General features: G+C 46.7%; 2 protein-coding genes across 3 annotated transcripts in view; one reads left to right on the forward strand and one right to left on the reverse strand.

Annotated features, from left to right (window-relative positions):
• Window positions 1-15,266, forward strand: part of LOC137349258 (zinc finger protein 16-like) — an 824,782-nt gene extending 809,516 nt beyond the window's left edge. Inside the window, exons 1-2 of one of the 2 annotated variants that reach the window (XM_068014771.1) lie at window positions 10,261-10,346; window positions 13,081-15,266. In XM_068014771.1, the coding sequence (XP_067870872.1) occupies window positions 13,589-14,758 (1,170 nt within the window). In that variant the 5' untranslated portion in view covers window positions 10,261-10,346; window positions 13,081-13,588 and the 3' untranslated portion in view covers window positions 14,759-15,266. Of the gene's footprint in view, window positions 1-10,260; window positions 10,347-13,080 lie in introns of those variants that run through there. The other variant, XM_068014772.1, reaches the window with a different exon arrangement.
• Window positions 1,834-10,091, reverse strand: LOC137349289 (zinc finger protein 436-like). The gene is made up of 3 exons (XM_068014831.1): window positions 10,013-10,091; window positions 7,958-8,076; window positions 1,834-5,340 (listed from the first exon to the last, which is right to left on the reverse strand). The coding sequence occupies exon 3, from the start codon at window positions 4,972-4,974 to the stop codon at window positions 4,465-4,467; it is 510 nt and encodes a 169-aa protein (XP_067870932.1). The 5' UTR covers window positions 4,975-5,340; window positions 7,958-8,076; window positions 10,013-10,091; the 3' UTR covers window positions 1,834-4,464.
• Window positions 15,267-18,531: the final 3,265 nt, after the last annotated feature.

Genomic DNA, 18,531 nt, shown 5'->3' on the forward strand with positions numbered 1-18,531 from the left:
TTGTTCCAATTGTATCTTTGCTAACAATACCCTGTCGGATTCTGTTTTTAACACTGCTCTGCTTCATCAGATTCAAGGGAAAAATGGTTGGCCACTAGTTTTAGGAGTTCAGACTTCCTAGCCTTGCCATGTACAGTGATCCCACACTGCTCAGCCATTTTCCTGAACTCCTCTTTCAACAGTGCTTTTAACTTATCCCAAGTTATTTCACCCTGTCTTGGAGGACTACGAGCTTCAGTTTTTAAACATACTGTGTTTTGAGCTCCCCTTTGTGAATTCTTGTTCACAGCTTTCCAATTATAAGGCAAAGAAATGAACACAAACAGGCTTTCTTTGGTTTCAAGAAGAAAAGTGAAATTTATTAAACTTACCTAAGCTCTAATAGAGTTCACGCCTATGGATATATGATGCACCCATGCTAGCATGCATGCATGATATACACATGCAGATAGGGACAGAAAAGAGAAGAAAAGATAACATGGAACAGTTTGAGGCAATATCTTGTGACTGTGCTTCACTCATGGTATAATCCTTTTGTAGGTAATTCTTGTGTTTCGGTGGGGCCCAGTATTCTGCTTAAACCTTGTTCACATCGTAAACTTTCCTCTCTTTGAGTTCACGCGTCTTCACAAGATTCAGTTCCCTGAGAGATGAGCAGGCAGACTGGAGGGGAGGTAATTCTTGTTTCAGTTCCGGGAGCACATGGCGTTCTGAGTTCAAATTCTGTTTTTCCAGTTTAAAACTCCCCTAGTTGGCCAGCAGGTGGTCACGTGACTGACTGGTTTGACCAGGTCTCTTCTGTGTATTGCGGCGGGGACTGGTTCCTTTGTTTCAACATGGTCTGGTACTATGCAAATGTCCTTCCAGCCAGGGGCTTGCCATTTTAAGTTTTAATGCTCATGTGCCGAAATCATGTGTGCCTCAGTCTTGGCAAGCGGGGGGTTTGCCTGACAATGTGAAAACTAACGCTCTATTGCTGGATGGTGTTGCTGACGGGCAGCACTTAGATGAAAAATAGGAGGGGGGCAAAGAATTGACCCCTGGGGGACAGCAGAGTTAATGGTGCGGGCACAGGAAAAGAAAGCAATGCAACTGATTGTCTGGCTACAATTATACAGATAAGGATGGAACCAGGAGGGTGCAGTCCCACCCAGCTGGATAACAGTGGAGAGGTGTTGGAGGAGGATGGCGTGGTCAACCATGTCAGAGGCTGCAGACAGGTCAATAAGGAGGAGGAGGAAATCTTGCTGCTGTCACACAGGATGCCATTTGCAACTTTAGTTAGAGTCATTTTTGTGCTCTGCCAGGGGCGGAAACCTGATTGGAGGGATTCAAACATGGAGTTCCAGGAAGGATGGAGATGGATTTGGGAGGTGAGAACATGTCCACAGACTTTGGACGATAAGGGAGGTTGGACATTGGATAGTCGTTTACAAGACCATTCAGGGTCAAAGGTTGTTTTTTGGAGCACAGGGTGATGATGGCAGATTTAAAGGAGAAGGCAACACCTGGAGAGAGAACAGTGAATAATATCGGCTAACATGCAGACCAGGAAGGGAAGTTGGGCAATCAACCGTTTAGTGAGAATAGGACTGAGGGAGCAGGAAGTAGATCTCATGGACAAGATGAGATCAGGGAGTGCATGAGAGGAGATAGGAGAGAAACTAGAAAAAGATGTGAGCTCAGGACTAGGACGGGGGGGGGGGGGGGGGGGGGTGGGGTTGTGGAGCATTAAGGAAGTTTGGCCCAGTGGAAGGGAGGGACGCAGCAGAGACAGCTGATCGGAGGGTCTTGATCTTAGGGAGAATGAAATGCATGAGCTCCTCGCACTTATTGTTGGAGGTGAGGGTGGAGGAGTCAGGGCAGAGGGGTTTAAGAAGACTGCGTGCAGCAGAGACAAGAAGCCGGGGTTATCTTTGCATTCCAGGATGATCCTGGAATAGTGAGCAGCTTTAGCAGACGCGAGCAGGACCCGATAGTGGTTTCAGTGGCCCAGACAGATCCAGCGGCGGATTGACAAACCAGTTGTTGGCCATATCCTTTCAAATCTGTGTTCCATGGACTTCAGGGAGCGGAGACGATGGCCATCCAGATAAATCAGTCTTAGTGTTTGTTTCATCGCACAAAATCTTGAGAATAGACTGAAGAAAGATACTTTATTTGAAGCAAACTGATTGACAGAATATTAATCCCTCTAACTGGGTTGGGGTTTATCAGCAGAAATAAAACGCATTCCTCCGAGTGTGGGAAGGGGATTTAATCGATCAGCCACCCTGCTGAGACACCAGCAAGTTCACAAGTGACTGCAGGGATTGGATTCTGTTATTGCTGCTGTTAATCACATCCAGAACTGAACCAAGGTCATTCTGACAGGTGGGGTTTACTTCTGCTGATGTTAATAATTCCTGTAACTGGGCTGGAGTTTAATATTCTGGGCAGATGTCAAATTAATCCAAGGGTGAAGGGACAGGTAGATATCATGCTGAGTGTATTTGCCTCCAATGGAGTTTATTTTTCCTTTTAATCGAATATTTCACCATTTAAAAGAACATTTCATCAAATACTGAAAACTAACCCAAATGGAGCAAAACGAAGTTCAACAATTGATCAGAAAATGAACTGAAGCTGCAGATCAGGTTTGAAAGAACAGCAGAGATGAGATGGGCCTGAGTCCAGCAGGTGGGGCTGAACCTCCATTTAACTCTTTCTGAGAGGAGAGTGATCCCCCCTCCACCCACTACAACGCCCTGCCCCGCCAAGGAGGCTGAGTGAGGACAGCTCAGGATCAGACACTGAACACACTGCACCCCACATGGTCATCGCAAACTGTCCCCTCCCTGGGACAGATCAGGGTCAGACACTGAACACACTGCACCCACAGGGCCATCACAAACGGTCCCCTCCATGGGACAGCTCAGGGTCAGACACTGAACACACTGCACCCACAGGGCCATCACAAACTGTCCCCTCCCTGGGACAGATCAGGGTCAGACACTGAACACACTGCACCCACAGGGCCATCACAAACGGTCCCCTCCATGGGACAGCTCAGGGTCAGACAGTGAACACATTGCACCCACGGGGACATCACAAACTGCCCCTCCATGGGACAGATCAGGGTCAGACACTGAACACACTGCACCCACAGGGACATCACAAACTGTCCCCTCCCTGGGACAGATCAGGGTCAGACAGTGAACACACTGCACCCACAGGGACATCACAAACTGCCCCTCCATGGGACAGATCAGGGTCAGACACTGAACACACTGCACCCACGGGGACATCACAAACTGTCCCCTCCCTGGGACAGATCAGGGTCAGACACTGAACACACTGCACCCACAGGGCCATCACAAACGGTCCCCTCCATGGGACAGCTCAGGGTCAGACAGTGAACACATTGCACCCACGGGGACATCACAAACTGTCCCCTCCATGGGACAGCTCAGGGTCAGACAGTGAACACATTGCACCCACGGGGACATCACAAACGGTCCCCTCCATGGGACAGCTCAGGGTCAGACAGTGAACACACTGCACCCACAGGGACATCACAAACTGTCCCCTCCATGGGACAGCTCAGGGTCAGACAGTGAACACACTGCACCCACAGGGCCATCACAAACTGTCCCCTCCATGGGACAGCTCAGGGTCAGACAGTGAACACACTGCACCCACAGGGCCATCACAAACTGTCCCCTCCATGGGACAGCTCAGGGTCAGACAGTGAACACATTGCACCCACGGGGACATCACAAACGGTCCCCTCCATGGGACAGCTCAGGGTCAGACAGTGAACACATTGCACCCACAGGGCCATCACAAACTGTCCCCTCCGTGGGACAGCTCAGGGTCAGACAGTGAACACATTGCACCCACAGGGCCATCACAAACTGTCCCCTCCGTGGGACAGCTCAGGGTCAGACACTGAACACACTGCACCCCACAGGGCCATCACAAATGGTCCCCTCCGTGGGACAACTCAGGGTCAGACAGTGAACACACTGCACCCCACAGGGCCATCACAAACGGTCCCCTCCATGGGACAGATCAGGATCAGACACTGAACACACTGCACCCACAGGGACATCACAAACTGTCCCCCCCCCGGGACAGATCAGGGTCAGACAATGAATACACTGCACCCCACAGGGTCATCACAAACGGTCCCTTCCATGGGACAGATCAGGATCAGACAGTGAACACACTGCACACCACAGGCAGCTCAAAATCTGGAGTATTAGGCCTGTAGAATATTTCCATACTGTATTCATAAATAAAGCCAATCACATCACAACATACCTCATTTAAATTAAACTGGGTCAGAGTCCCATATGTCAGAGTATTAATCCATCCCTTAGTCCTGTAAACCCAAGCATTAATCCACCCCAGTGTGTATACACTCGTGTGTCAGTAGGAGTGATGACTGAGGGAATCCCTTCCCTCACAGATGAACGGCCTCTACCCAGTGTGACTGTGTTTGTGTCTCAGCAGTTCATATTTGCTTTTAAAGCTCTTCTCACATTCAGAACATGGAAAACATCTCTCATCAGAGTGAACAAGTTGGTGTCTCCCGAGATGGGATGACTGAGTAAACCCCTTCCCACACTTGGAGCAGCTGAACGGCCTCTCCCCAGTGTGAGTGTGTTGGTGTTTCATCAGATCATATTTGCTTTTAAAGTTCTTCTCACATTCAGAACATGCAAAACGTCTCTCATTAGAGTGAACAAGTTGGTGTCTCAGCAGATGGGATGACAAAGTGAATCCTTTCCCACACACAGAGCAGGTGAATGGCCTCTCTCCAGTGTGAACTCGCTGGTGTGTCAGCAGGTTGGATGACTGAGTGAATCCTTTCCCACACATGGAGCAGGTGAATGGCCTCTCCCCAGTGTGAGCGTGCCGATGAATTTCCAACTTGCTTGGGGAGCAGAATCCCTTCCCACAGTCCCCACATTTCCACGGTTTCTCCATGGTGCGGGTGTCCTTGTGTCTCTCCAGGTTGGATGATCAGTTGAAGCCTCGTCCACACACAGAACACGTGTTCAGTTTCGCCCCGCTGTGAATGGTGTGATGTTTTTTCAGGCTGTGTAACTGGTTAAAGCTCTTTCCACAGTCAGTCACTGGAACGCTCTCACTCGGGTGTGTGTGTATGTCTCGGTGATTTTCCAGTCACACTGATGTTTGAAATCTTTTCCCACAGACAGAACAGACAAACATTTCTCCTTCCACATTCAAAGGCCGATGATATTCAGGTCCTGATGAATCAAGTGGCTCTTTAGATCTTGATATGATGTTTGGTTTGAATTTCCAGTCTGTAAATCCTCCCCTTCTAATACCCTGTAAAAGGAGTTTACAAAAGTCAGCACTGTCAGTCCAGGATAGAAATTCAGAACAGACAGTTCTAGTTTCTTTGGAACACTCTTTCCTCTCTTGTTCCCCCCCAAACATGTGGTCCATTCACACTAAAAGAAGCCAAAAATCAGCAACAAAGTCCCAACAGAAGCAAAGGGAACCTTCCCACCTAAACCAGTTACCATTGTCTTTGAGACACTCTGTACCCCGAGGCGCTCACCGGTTACAGATGCGATCAAGTCTGCTCCCTCTCAAGGGACAAGACCACGGAACAGAGGCCGTCAGCCAGAGTGACCCCCATCTCCAACGTGGACCGTGCACATCCGGGACCTACACATTACTGTTTTAATCAGGCCAGGTCCAGGAAAAGATCCTCCAATTTACCCACCCACCCCACCCCCCCACCCATCCCACTCCACTCCACTCCACACCAAATGCTCAAAGATTAGGAGAATGGGGCTAAAGTGTAACCAAGGTTTTTGATAAGGTCTCACATAGCAGACTGGTCACGAAAGTAAAAGCCCGTGGGATCCAAGGCAAAGTGGCAAGTTGGATCCAAAATTGTCTCAGAGGCAGGAAGCAAAGTGAGGTTCTACAGGGATCATTACTCGGTCCCTTGCTTTTTGTGTATGCATCAGTGATTTGGACTTGAATGTAGGGGGGTTTGATTAAGAAGTTTGCAGATGATACAAACATTGACCGTATGGTTGATAATGATGAAGAAAGCTGTAAACTGCAGGAAGATATCAATGGACTGGTCGGGTGGGCAGAACAGTAGTAAATGGAATTCAATCCAGAGAAGTGTGAGGTAATACATTTGGAGACAGCGAACAAAGAATACACAATAAATGGTAGGACACTGAGAAGTATAGATGAACGGAGGGACCTTGAAGTGCTTGATCATGGATCGCTGAAGGCAGCTGGGCAGGTGGATAAGGTGGTCAAGAAGGCATACGGGATACTTACCTTTATTAGCTGAGGCAGAGAATATAAGAGCAGGGAGGTTATGCTGGAAATGTAGAAAACACTGGTTAGGACACAGCTGGATACTGCGTGCAGTTCTGGTCACTACACGATAGGAAAGATGTGATTGCATTAGAGCGCGTACAGAAGAGATTTACGAGGATGCTGTCGGGACTGGAGAATTTTAGTTATAAGGAAAGATTGGATAGGTGAGGGTTGTTTTCTTTGGAACAGAGGAGGCTGAGGGGAGACCGAACTGAAGTGTATAAAATTATGAGGGTTCCAGATAGAGTGCATAGGAAGGACCGATTCCCCTTGGGTGAGGGATCTGTAACTAGGGGAAATAAATTTAGACTAAGAGGTAGGAGGTTTAGAGGGGATTCGAGGGGAAATGTTTTCACCCAGAGGGTGGTAGGATCTGGAACTCACTGCCTGGGAGGGTATTAGAGGCAGAAACCCTCACAACATTTAAAAAGTACTTGGATATATACGTGAAGTGCCCAAACTTACAAGGCTATGGATGTTATTTTTTAGTCATGCCATGGAGATTGGGGCCAGAGAGACAAAGCACAAAATTATTAAATAAATTATACAAATTGTCGAGTGCCCAGGGCATCACCTATGGTGTGAAGTACAATGAGACTTTTCTTCATTACCTACATTTGGACTCACGAATTAGAGGGATGTTTTCACAATGTGCCGATGACACTAAATTGGGTGGTGGAACTAATAAAGTGGAGACTGCACTGAAATCCAGGAAGACATAAACAGGCTGGCAGACTGGACAGATTAATGGGAGAATGTAAGAAATTAAATGGAACAGAGGAGCAAAGAGATCTGGGAACAGAGTCACATAAATCACTAAAAGGAGCAACACAAATCGATAAGCGAGCAAAGAAAGAGCTGATGTTCTTTTCTAGAGGAATACAATGCAACAGCAGGGAGGGAATGTTAAATTTATAGAGAACCTCACTTAGAAGGACTGTGAGCAGTTCTGGTCTCCAGATTAAAAAAGGATATTGAAGACTGAAGAAAGTGCAGAATAGATTTGCAAAGATGTCACCAGAGAGGATGTTACTATCCAGCAAGATTGAGCAGGCTGGGGCTCCTTTCTCTGGAAAAGAGAAGACTAGGAGGAGATCTGATAGAGGTCTTTAAAATTATCAGTGAGTCAGAACAAGGGGGCAGCAATATAAGACAGACATTAACAGGTCAAACAGAGAACGTAGGAGGAATTTCTCTACTCAGAGAGTGGTGAGAATGTGGAACTCACTGCCATGTGGAGTGGTTGAAGCTGATAGCAATGAGGTGTTTAAGGGGAGGCTCAATACATTTATGAGGGAGAAGGGAATAGAGGGATATGGGGGCAGGGTGGGATGAGGTTATTAGATTGGGAGGAGGCTCATGTGGATTATAAACACCAGCACAGACTAGTGGGGCCTAACGGCTTGTCTCTGGGCTATAATTCTGTGTATGTACAGCAGGGGTGGATTAATGCTCGGGTTTACGGAGTCCAGGGGTGGATTAATGCTGAGGTTTACAGTACCCGGGGTGGATTAATATTCGGGTTTACTGGGCTCAGTGCTTTTCCAGTCACAGTGATCCCTGAAATCTTTTCCCACAGACAGAACAGACAAACCTTTTTCCTTCCACATTCAAAGCTGATGATATTCAGGTCCTGATGAATCGAGTGACTGTCAAATCTTGATGCGATCCTTGGTTTGAGTTTGCTGTCTGTAAATCCTCCCCTTCGAATACCTTGTAAAAAGGAGTTTAAAAAGCCATCAGTGTCAGTCCAGATAGAAATTCACAACATTCTCTCCTCCTGCTTCCTGACCCAGGATGACCGAGCATGCGCCCTACTGCACATTGTACCCTAGAAAGCTGGCGGCCGTTAATCTGGGCTTGTCACCGGGAGAAGCCCCGCAGCTGCCGCCCCGCTCGGTGCAAAAGCGGGACCGGTAGCTTCTGGGGCTGTTGAGGACTACACCAGGCATTTCTGAAGCCTCCTCGCCCATCTGCTGGCTCCATCGCAGCCTCCACTTTCTGGCTGCAGATGGGACTCAAGCATCTCTCCACCACCATCACTTGCACAGCACATGCTCCAAACACTGTTTGGCGCTGTGAATGATCCCCAAAGCACTGCGATAATTTCCACACAATAAAATGGGAAATGAACAGATTTTACAAACTTAAATCAGCGGCTCTGGTAAATAATCCATATCACCTTGGAACAACCTCTGGCTCAGTAAGAGCCGTGCATTGGTAGATCTGCTACGAATGTAATATAAACGGGAATTGTTTGCATATTGCGTGTTTGTTACATGACGGGCATTTATTTTAGTCAATGTCTTACAGCTGATTGCCTCCCAGGTAAATTTATTCCATCAAACTTAATAACTAATGTTTCCTGTCTCCCAGTTTTGTTTCTACTGCTCCTTCATTCAGTCAATCCCATGGTTGTTTCTTATTTCTATCCTTCCTTATTATTTGCTTCATTGTACTTTTTCTTGATCCTTTTCCCATCTGCAACCACCCCAACTCTTCGGATTTTGTTCTCAAAGTTGATAAGGATGTAAGAAGTGTCATGCAGCATGATATATAACATGATTATAGGTAGTGGGGGGGGCAGATTACTGAGTACAATGCAATATTTCCAACTGTTTAACATCAGAAAATGAGGCTTGGATCTCCCATGTTGCAGGACGCATTCCTTCTTAAGGATTCTCATCTGAAACAGTAACCTTAAGATTGGGTCATAAGAGAATTTCAGACCATCTAATGATGAGTTGTTTGGCGAGCTGATTCTTGGTGTCAGTCTGTGGTAAAGTGATGGACGAGTGAGATTTAAACTGAGCAGCATTTCGAAATTCAGCAAACGTTTACATCTGCTGAATCTGCATCAAACAAAGGGACAATATGGAAATAAAGATTACATATTTCCACATCATTTTTAAGATGCTACTTTGCAATTTCTGATTCTGCATTTTTTCTGTAACACTGTCCTTACATTACAACAGAGACTGCAATTCAAAAGTACTTCATTGGCTGGAAACTGCTTTGGGGTGTCCTGAGGTCATGAAAGAAACTATAAAATGCAAATAAAAGCAAAATACTGCGGATGCTAGAAATCTGAAATAAAAACAAGAAATGCTGGAACCACTCAGCAGGTCTGGCAGCAACTGTGGAAAGAGAAGCAGAGTTAACGTTTCGGGCCAGTGGCCCTTCTTCAATGCAAATCTTTCTTTCTGTGACTCTGAATGAAAACAAAAATGGAATTGTGAAACCTATCTGCACCTTTCACTCTCTACCTCTCTCTGTCTGTATTTCTCTGTCTGTCACTCTCTTGGCACAGTGGCGCAGTGGTTAGCACCGCAGCCTCACAGCTCCAGGGACTCGGGTTCGATTCTGGGCACTGCCTGTGTGGAGTTTGCAAGTTCTCCCTGTGTCTGCGTGGGTTTTCTCCGGGTGCTCCGGTTTCCGCCCACAAGCCAAAAGACTTGCAGGTTGATAGGTAAATTGGCCATTATAAATTGTCACTAGTATAGGTAGGTGGTAGGGAAATATAGGGACAGATGGGGATGTTTGGTAGGAATATGGGATGAGTGTAGGATTAGTATAAATGGGTGGTTGCTGGTCGGCACAGACTCGGTGGGCCGAAGGGCCTGTTTCAGTGCTGCATCTCTAATCTTACCGGCTCGAGACACAAAGAAGTGATCGCCGCCATCACTCACACTACGCATGCTCCAAATGCTCTGCCACACCACGCCTGCGCACTCGCTACTTGACGCTGCCTGCCAGCGACCCCTCACCTCCAGTCCGGGTGATTGACGGCAGCTCCGGACCAATAGCAAGAGGGGGCGGCCACGCAGCGAGCCTCGCCCCTCACTCGCTCCGATTGGTTGGAGGACTCATCGCCACCGTGGTCCTCCAGTGCCGCCCCCTCTTCCCATTGGTCTGGAGTTTCCGTTAATCAGTGCGGGTGCTGGAGCTGGACGGAGAGGCGGTTGTTTGCCGATCGATAGCGGGTGAGAAACGCCGAGTACAGGAGAGGAAAGGAGCCGGCGGGTGGGCGGGGAGGCTTCAGAAACACTCGGTGTAGGCCTCAACACCCCCAATAAGCAACTTCTGGTCCCGAGTCTGTACCGAGCGGGGCGGCAGCTGCGGGGCTTCTCCCGGTGACAGGCCCGGGGTTAACGGCCGCCAGATTTCCAGCTCTTTTGGAGGAATTAAAGATTAATAAAGTGTAACATCAAAGGAGAAAACTTTAAAGGAAACTGAGCTCAGTTATAAAGGGGTCTGGGGGAGGGAGGAACCATTTGGGACACAGCACAGGGCAGGAGGTCCCCCCCTTCCCCCACTCCCTGGTTCCACAAAGACTCCCCTTGGACTGGGCCACACCTGGGCAGGTCTGGCTCAAGGTGCAGGAAGCTGATAGGCTGAGCTGTGGACTGGGAGGAGTGGGGGGTTTGACTGACAGGCCTGGGGAGGGGGATATCAGGGCAGGTACACACACTGCTCCCCCTTTTCCTCCTGGGATCTTTTACTGGAGTCGTGTTGCTGAGTGTTTCTAAACTCTGTCTCCCCATCCCGGTAATGTGGGTGGATTGTAGGTTGCTGTGAGTGTTGGACTATATTGCCTCTCCTCATTCTTCCACTCCGAGTTCCAGGCTGCAGGCTCCGGCAGCTCGATGTGCCTGAAACGTTAACTCTGTTTCTTTCTCCACAGACCCTGCCTGACCTGCTGAATATTTCCAGCATTTTCTCCTTTTATTTCAGATTTCCAGCATCCACGGTATTTTGCTTTTGTTTTATTGCAGGCATTGCTCACAGAACTGAGTCGAGAAACACAGATGGACAGCTGCTTTGTATTGGAGTGGGTGTTGGATGTGGAAGTTGGTACCTGACCTGTGTATGTCTTTTAGTTGCATCAGTTTGAGCTGGAGTGGAGATGGAAGAGCAGCTGCTGGCTTTAATTCTGAGTACTTTTGAGCCCAGCAGTTTCCAATGTGAGACTGTCAAGGGAGGTAGATTTCAGGGGAGATGAAGTGGCTAAATGGACAGCAACCAATCAATGTAAAAGAATATTGTATTAGTAACAAGTATTTCTGCAGAGGCTTTTAATCCATTTTACATATACAGAATTTTTTTACTTCATTCTTGGGAGTCTGGATAAGAACCTCAAGTGCCATAATCTGCAGGGTAATGGACCAAATGGTGGAAGGTGGGATTAGAATAGGTGGATTGTTTTTCAGCCACACAATGGGCCAAGTGGCCTCTTTCTGTATCTTAAACTTTCTATGATTCTGCATTTGCATCACTAGCCGGACCAGCATATATTGCCAATCCCCAGTTGCCCAATGAGAAGGTGATGGTGGACCTGCTTCTTGAACCATTGCAGTCTGTGTGGTGAAGGTGCTCCCACAATGGTGTTAGGGAAGGAGTTACAGGATTTTCACCCAGTGATGATGAAGGAACGGTGATATATGTCCAAGATAACAACAACTTGTATTTATATAGTATCTTTAATGTAATAAAATGTTCCAAGGTGTTTCACAGGACTGTTATAAAGCAACATTTGACACAGCCATATAAAGAGATATTAGGGCAGATGACCAAAAGCTTGATCAGAGAGGTGGGTTTTAATCAGTGTCTGAATCAGGGAAGGTGAGGTAGAGAGGCGGAGAGGATTAGGGAGGGATTTCCAAAGGTTATGGCCTTGGCAGCTGAAGGCACGGCCACCAGTGGTGGAGCAATGAAAATCAGGGATGTTCAAGATGACAGAATTAGATGAACCCTGATCTCTCGGAGGGTTGTAGGTCTGGAGGAGATTATAGAGATAGTGAGGGGTGAGGGAATGGAGGGATTTGAAAGCGAGGATGAGGATTTTAAAATTGAGGTGCTGCTTAACTGGAAGCTTGTGTAGGCCAGTGAGCACAGTGGTGATGGGTGAACAGGACTGGGTCCGAGTAAGGACACAGGCAGCAGAGTTTTGGATGATCTCTTTACGGAGGGTAGAGTGTGGGAGGCCGGACAGGAGTGTGTTAGAATAGTCAAGTTGAGAGGTAACAGATACATGGATTTACGTTTCAGAGGCAGATGATCTGAGGCAGTGGAGAAGGCTGGTGATGTTACTGAGGTGGAGATAGGTGGCCTGAGTGATGGCATCAGTGTGACACCGAGGTTATGAACGGTCTGGTTTAGCCTCAGACAGTTGCCAGGGAGTAGGATTGAGTTGGTGGCGAGGGAGTGGAGTTGGTTGCAGAACTGAAGACAATGGCTTCAGACTTCTCAATATTTAATTGGAGGAAACCTCTGTTCATCCAGTCCTGGATGTCAGACAACTCAGGATGGTGTGTGACTTGGAGGGGAACTTGGAGGTGATGGTGTTCACATAAACCTGCTGCGCTCCTTCTGGATGATGGAAGTTGATGGTTTGGGAGGTTCTGTCAAAGTTCTGGTCGAGTAGATATATAAAATCTCTCTCCTCTCCCGGCCCCTTCCACATTTCCCCTTCTCCCTCTCTCCTCCCATAGAGGGCAGAGTCTTGTTTAGGTCCAGACTGGGTGGCAGGTTCCCTTCCCTGAAGGACATTAGTGAACCAGTTGGGGTTGTACATCAATCCAGCAGCGTTCATGGTCACTTTTTCCGAGTGCCGGTCCCATAAATTACCAGATTCATTCAGCTCCATTTCACAACCTGCCTTTGTGTTTTTGTGGGTCCTCTCACACACTATTTTGCTGTTCTAAATCAATTTCACAGGGTTTTAGAAGGGGAGGAATTGCAGCCGTGAAATGCAAAGCAAACGTCAGATCAGGATCTGAAGGAGTCGCCCAATTTCTCATAACCCAAATATCACTGGATTTTGAACCTGAAAGGAAAAAGCAGCGATCATAGTGGGGAGAAACTGTACACGTGTTCTGTGTGTGGGCGAGGTTGCAGTCGATCATCTGGCCTGTCAAAACACAACTGCAGTCACACTGAGAAGAAACCATGTAAATATGGGGACTGTGGAAAGGGATTGAATTATCCTGTTGAGCTGGAAACTCATCCAGACAGTCACCGACCTGCTGAGACACCAGCGAGTTCACACTAACGAGACACCTTTTAAATGTCCAGACTGTGGGAATTGCTATACAAGTTCGGCTGAACTGATGTCCATCAACGTGTTCACACTGCCGAGAGACCAGTCAGGTATTTTCAGTGCGGGACTGGGTTCAGGCAATCAACTGATCTCACTGTACACCAGCGTATTCACACCGCGCAGAGGATGTTCACCTGCTCAGAGTGTGGGAAGGGATTCAGTACTTCATCCAAGCTGCTGAGACACCAGCGAGTTCACATTGGGGAGAGGCCGTTCACCTGCTCAGAGTGTGGGAAGGGATTCACTACTTCATCCACCCTGCTGAGACACCAGCAGGTTCACACTGGGGAGAGGCCATTCACCTGCTCAGAGTGTGGGAAGAGATTCACTCAGTCATCCAGCCTTCTGACGCACCAGCGAGTTCACACTGGGGAGAGGCCGTTCACCTGCTGTGAATGTGGGAAGGGATTCACTCAGTCATTCAATCTGCTGAAACACCAGCGAGTTCACACGGGGGAGAGGCCGTTCAACTGCTCAGAGTGTGGGAAAGGATTCACTACTTCATCCACCCTGCTGAGTCACCAGCGTGTTCACACTGAGAAGAGGTTATTCACCTGCTCAGAGTGTGGTAAGGAATTCACTGCACCGTCCCAACTTCTGAAACACCAGCGAGTTCACACTGGGGAGAGGCCTTTCACCTGCTTGGAGTGTGGGAAGGGATTCACTCAGTCATCCAACCTTCAGAAACACCAGCGAGTTCACACTGAGGAGAGGCCATTCTCCTGCTCAGAGTGTGGGAAGGGATTCACTCAGTCATCTGCCCTGCTGACACATCAGCGAGTTCACACTGGGGAGAGGCCGTTCACCTGCTCCGAATGTGGGAAGGGATTCACCCAGTCATCCAATCTGCTGAAACACCAGCAAGTTCACACTGGGGAGAGGCCGTTCACCTGCTCAGAGTGTGGGAAGGGGTTCACTACTTCATCCCAACTGGTGATACACCAGCGAGTTCACACTGGGAAGAGGCTGTTCACCTGCTCAGAGTGTGGTAGGAAATTCACTGCACCATCCCAACTTCTGACACACCAGCGAGTTCACACTGGGGAGAGGCCGTTCACCTGCTCAGAGTGTGGGAAGGGATTCACGCAGTCATCCAATCTTCAGCAACACCAGCGAGTTCACACTGAGGTTAGGCCATTCACCTGCTCAGAGTGTGGGAAGGGATTCACTACTTCATCTGCCCTGCTGAGACACCAGCAAGTTCACACTGGGGAGAGGCCGTTTACCTGCTCCGAGTGTGGGAAGGGATTCACTCAGTCATCCAACTTGCTGAGACACCAGCAAGTTCACTTGTAACTGAGGGATGAGAAATTTCTGCCACATTGCAGATTTCTGACATTGACTTCTCCCCTTCCAACCTTGACCAAAAGACTGGCTTTGTTCAGTTAGTTATGGGTTTTTTTTTTAAAGCTATCCAACCACAAAGCTGCCCGGAGGTCTTTTTACCTGTTTTTATGTTGTCTTTATTTTTTATAATCTTCCACCTTGGTGGAAATGAACTTCACCCAGGAAAGCGAGTGGGTAGAACTGCATACTCCTTCACAACATCAGTGTGTCAGTCTTCTGTAAATGGCAAAAAAGGTGTGTGTAAACACAGACCAATTCCCAATGTTTGTTTTTGCCTTCATGGGATATCTTCGCAGAGACCACCTGAGAACTGACACAGCTCATTTGACATGGTTTAAAATTAATGGTGCAGGATCAGTAGCTGGCAAGTCGCTGGTCTGCAGCAAAAACATTGGTCTGTCAATAGGAATTTGAAACTTGCTTCCATTTACACAGCAGTGTGTGTCTGAAATAATTTCTGAAAACTCTGCACAAACTGGTTACTGAATGTGAATATCCTGCAGTGAGCATGAACTGTATAAACTTAATATGTCCTGTGCTTTGCAGCAACTGAAGTGATCTGGAATTTCCACTTATCGGTTTGTTCAGGTGTATGGCTGAATTCCATTCCTTGTTCATCTCCATTTTCACTGTCTACTGCCCCAGTCACACTGTAAACCTTGAGTCAGTGTGAAGCTGTCTTTTACACCATAGTGATGGAAGACAAGGAGTATAACTCTGGCCATCTTTCTTCAATGTGTGGTTTGAAGATTCTCTGGAAAAGACTGTCCTGCACCACAAGTGCTGTGCATTGGCTACAGTGCAACTATCCTGTGAGCTCTCTGCAGTCACTATAAATGATCACTGAGCTTCTGAGAGTGATGGCACAATACTCTGTACAAGTATGAATATGTATATACAGAGTGCTGCCTTTCTCCGAGCTAACACAATAGTTATGATTTGCAGCTCACCTTTCTGTTAAGTGCAGCTGCCACTGCACCAATTGGGGAGGTGGTGGTGTCGTGGTAATGTCACTGGACTAGTAATCCAGAGGCCCAGGTTGTAAGGACAAGAGTTCGAATCCCCCATGGCAATGGTGAAATTTGAATTCAATTAATAATTGAAAAGCTAGTCTAATTTTATTTAGAGATACAGCACTGAAACAGGCCCTTCTGCCCACCAAGTCTGTGCCAACCATCAATGACCCCTTTCTACTAATCCTCCATTAATCCCATATTCTTACCCCATCCCCACCTTCCCTTACCACCTACACTAGGGGCAATTTATAATGGCCAATTTACCTATCAACCTGCAAGTCTTTGGCTGTGGGAGGAAACCGGAGCACCCAGCGAAAACCCACGCGGTTAGTGGGAGAACTTGCAAACTCCACACAGGCAGTACCCAGAATTGGACCTGGGTCGCTGGAGCTGTGAGGTTGCAGTGCTAACCACTGTGCTGCCCCATAAAGCAGTTGTTATAAATCCTCATCTAGTTCACTAATGTCCTTTTAGGAAGGCAGTCTGCTGTCCTTACCTGGTCTGGCCTATATGTGATTCTAGACCCACAGCAATGTGGTTGACTCTCAACTGCCCTCTGAAATGGCCTAGAAAGCCATTCAGTTGAAGGGAACGAGCAATGGGCAATAAATGCTGGACAGGTGTGGGGGGGCCTGGAGTGCAGGATTTGCTTCCGACAGGCACAACACTAATCTCATGAATTTTCCACTGTCGCTAGCAAGATCTGGTAAAATTTTCCGTTGCATTATATTTGGACCCTTTGAAGAGGAAAACCACATTGTTAATTAGTTATCCTTTAGATTATAATGAGATCTGCACTGCAAACAAGATTATTTTAGTTTAGATTCTTTTATAATGTAACAAATTATTTTGAATTGTAAAATCTGCCATGAGTCATGATGTTTAAAAGCAAGCATTCTATCTATAGAGACACCACATTTGCTAATGTTAATCAGGTTATTTGCCTGTTTTGTGCTTGGAGGTAAATAATTGTCTAAAAGAAAATTGTGTTGGGAGTATCACATTGTACGAACAGAATGTATGTGATATTCCTGTCTATTTAAGTTAATGGACAGCAAATTGGACAGGCTGTATAACTGGTATACAATCCTCCCTACCTGGTTTTACTTTCTGCTTCGTTCAGGTGAATATGTCACAGCACAAAATAAGAAACATTACCCCACTTATGTTCAAGTTTCTGGATTGTCAATGTCTCATAAATGTTTACTTTTTATTCATTTATATACCTACTGATTTGTCCACATCATTTACCAAGGCACCAGAACATGCCATCTGGTATGCTGATATATGTTACTTTTGACACATCTTCACAGAACACCTTTTACATGAACAAGCTATAAATAGGCAGAAGCAGGACATTGAGAACATGAAGCTCTGTAAAACCAATTATCAGCTGTCAGGTAAGTCTCATGAAATTGTATTGAGTACAGTGTAATTTTATTCATCACGTGTAAAATTATACAAAATTACCATTACTCAACTAGTTTGCTTCAATAACAGTGCGATAATTATATGCTGCCTTGTCAAAAAAAAAATCTGACTTTTTTAGTCTTCGGCCACTAATTTTCAAACCTTTTGGTCTTTGTCCACTCTCACCCCTGTATTTGTTACTTGTTTTGTGAAATACTTTCCCTATTAGTGCTCAACTGCTGGATAACTCTGATTACATTTATATGTGTTTATACATGTCTATAAAGTGTCTGTGTGCCCAGATTTAACTAAGTTGTGATTTATAACCAATAAATGATTATTGACCCATGACTTGTAGTCTGATATCTTGGTGATTTGTCAAGAAAGATTTAATTCACTCACTCAGCAGCTTGAGAGGAACCAGACTGAGGTTTAATGAACATAAGAAATAGGAACTGGAGGAGGCCATTTGGCCCTTTGAGCCTGTTCTGCCATTCACCAAGATCGTGGCTGATCTTCTACCTCAACTCCACCTTCCCGCACTATCCCCATATCCCTTAATTCACTCAGTACCCAAAAATCTATCAATCTCTGTCTTAAATATACTCAACGACTGAGCATCCACAGCTCCCTGGGGTAGACAATTCCAAAGATTCACAACCCTTTCAGTGAAGACATTTCTCCTCATTTCAGTCCTAAATGGCCGACCCCTTATCCTGAGACTGTGATCTGGTGTTCTAGATTCCCCAGACAGGGGAAACATTTTCTCAGCATCTACCCTGCCAAGTCCCTTAAGGACTTATTATGTTTCAGTCAGATCACCTCTCATTCTTATAAACTCCAGGGAATATAGGCCTAGTCAACTCAATCTCTCGTCATAGGAGGAGATGGATCATAGTGGGGGTGCTGTAGCAAAGTGGGTATGTTACTGAGCTAGTAATCCAGAGGCCTGGACTAATAATAGAGACACAAATTCAAATCCCACCACGGCAGTTTAGGGATTCAAACTCAATTAATTAAATAAATCTTTGATTAAAAAAAGCTAGTATCAGTAATGGTGACAATGAAACTACCAGATTGTCCTCAAACCCACCTGGTTCACTAATTTCCTTTAGGGAAGGAAATCTGCCATCCTTACCCGATCTGGCCTACATGTGACTATCGACCCATAGAAATGTGGTTGATCCTTAACTGCCCTATGAAATGGCCCAGCAAACCACTCAGTTATGTTCAAGAAGGTGGCTCACCACCACCTTCTCAAGGACAATTAGGGATGGGCAATAAATGATGGCCTTT

This window comes from Heterodontus francisci, chromosome 34 (genome assembly GCF_036365525.1).
Source record: "Heterodontus francisci isolate sHetFra1 chromosome 34, sHetFra1.hap1, whole genome shotgun sequence".
In the NCBI taxonomy this organism is placed as follows: Eukaryota; Metazoa; Chordata; class Chondrichthyes; order Heterodontiformes; family Heterodontidae; genus Heterodontus; species Heterodontus francisci.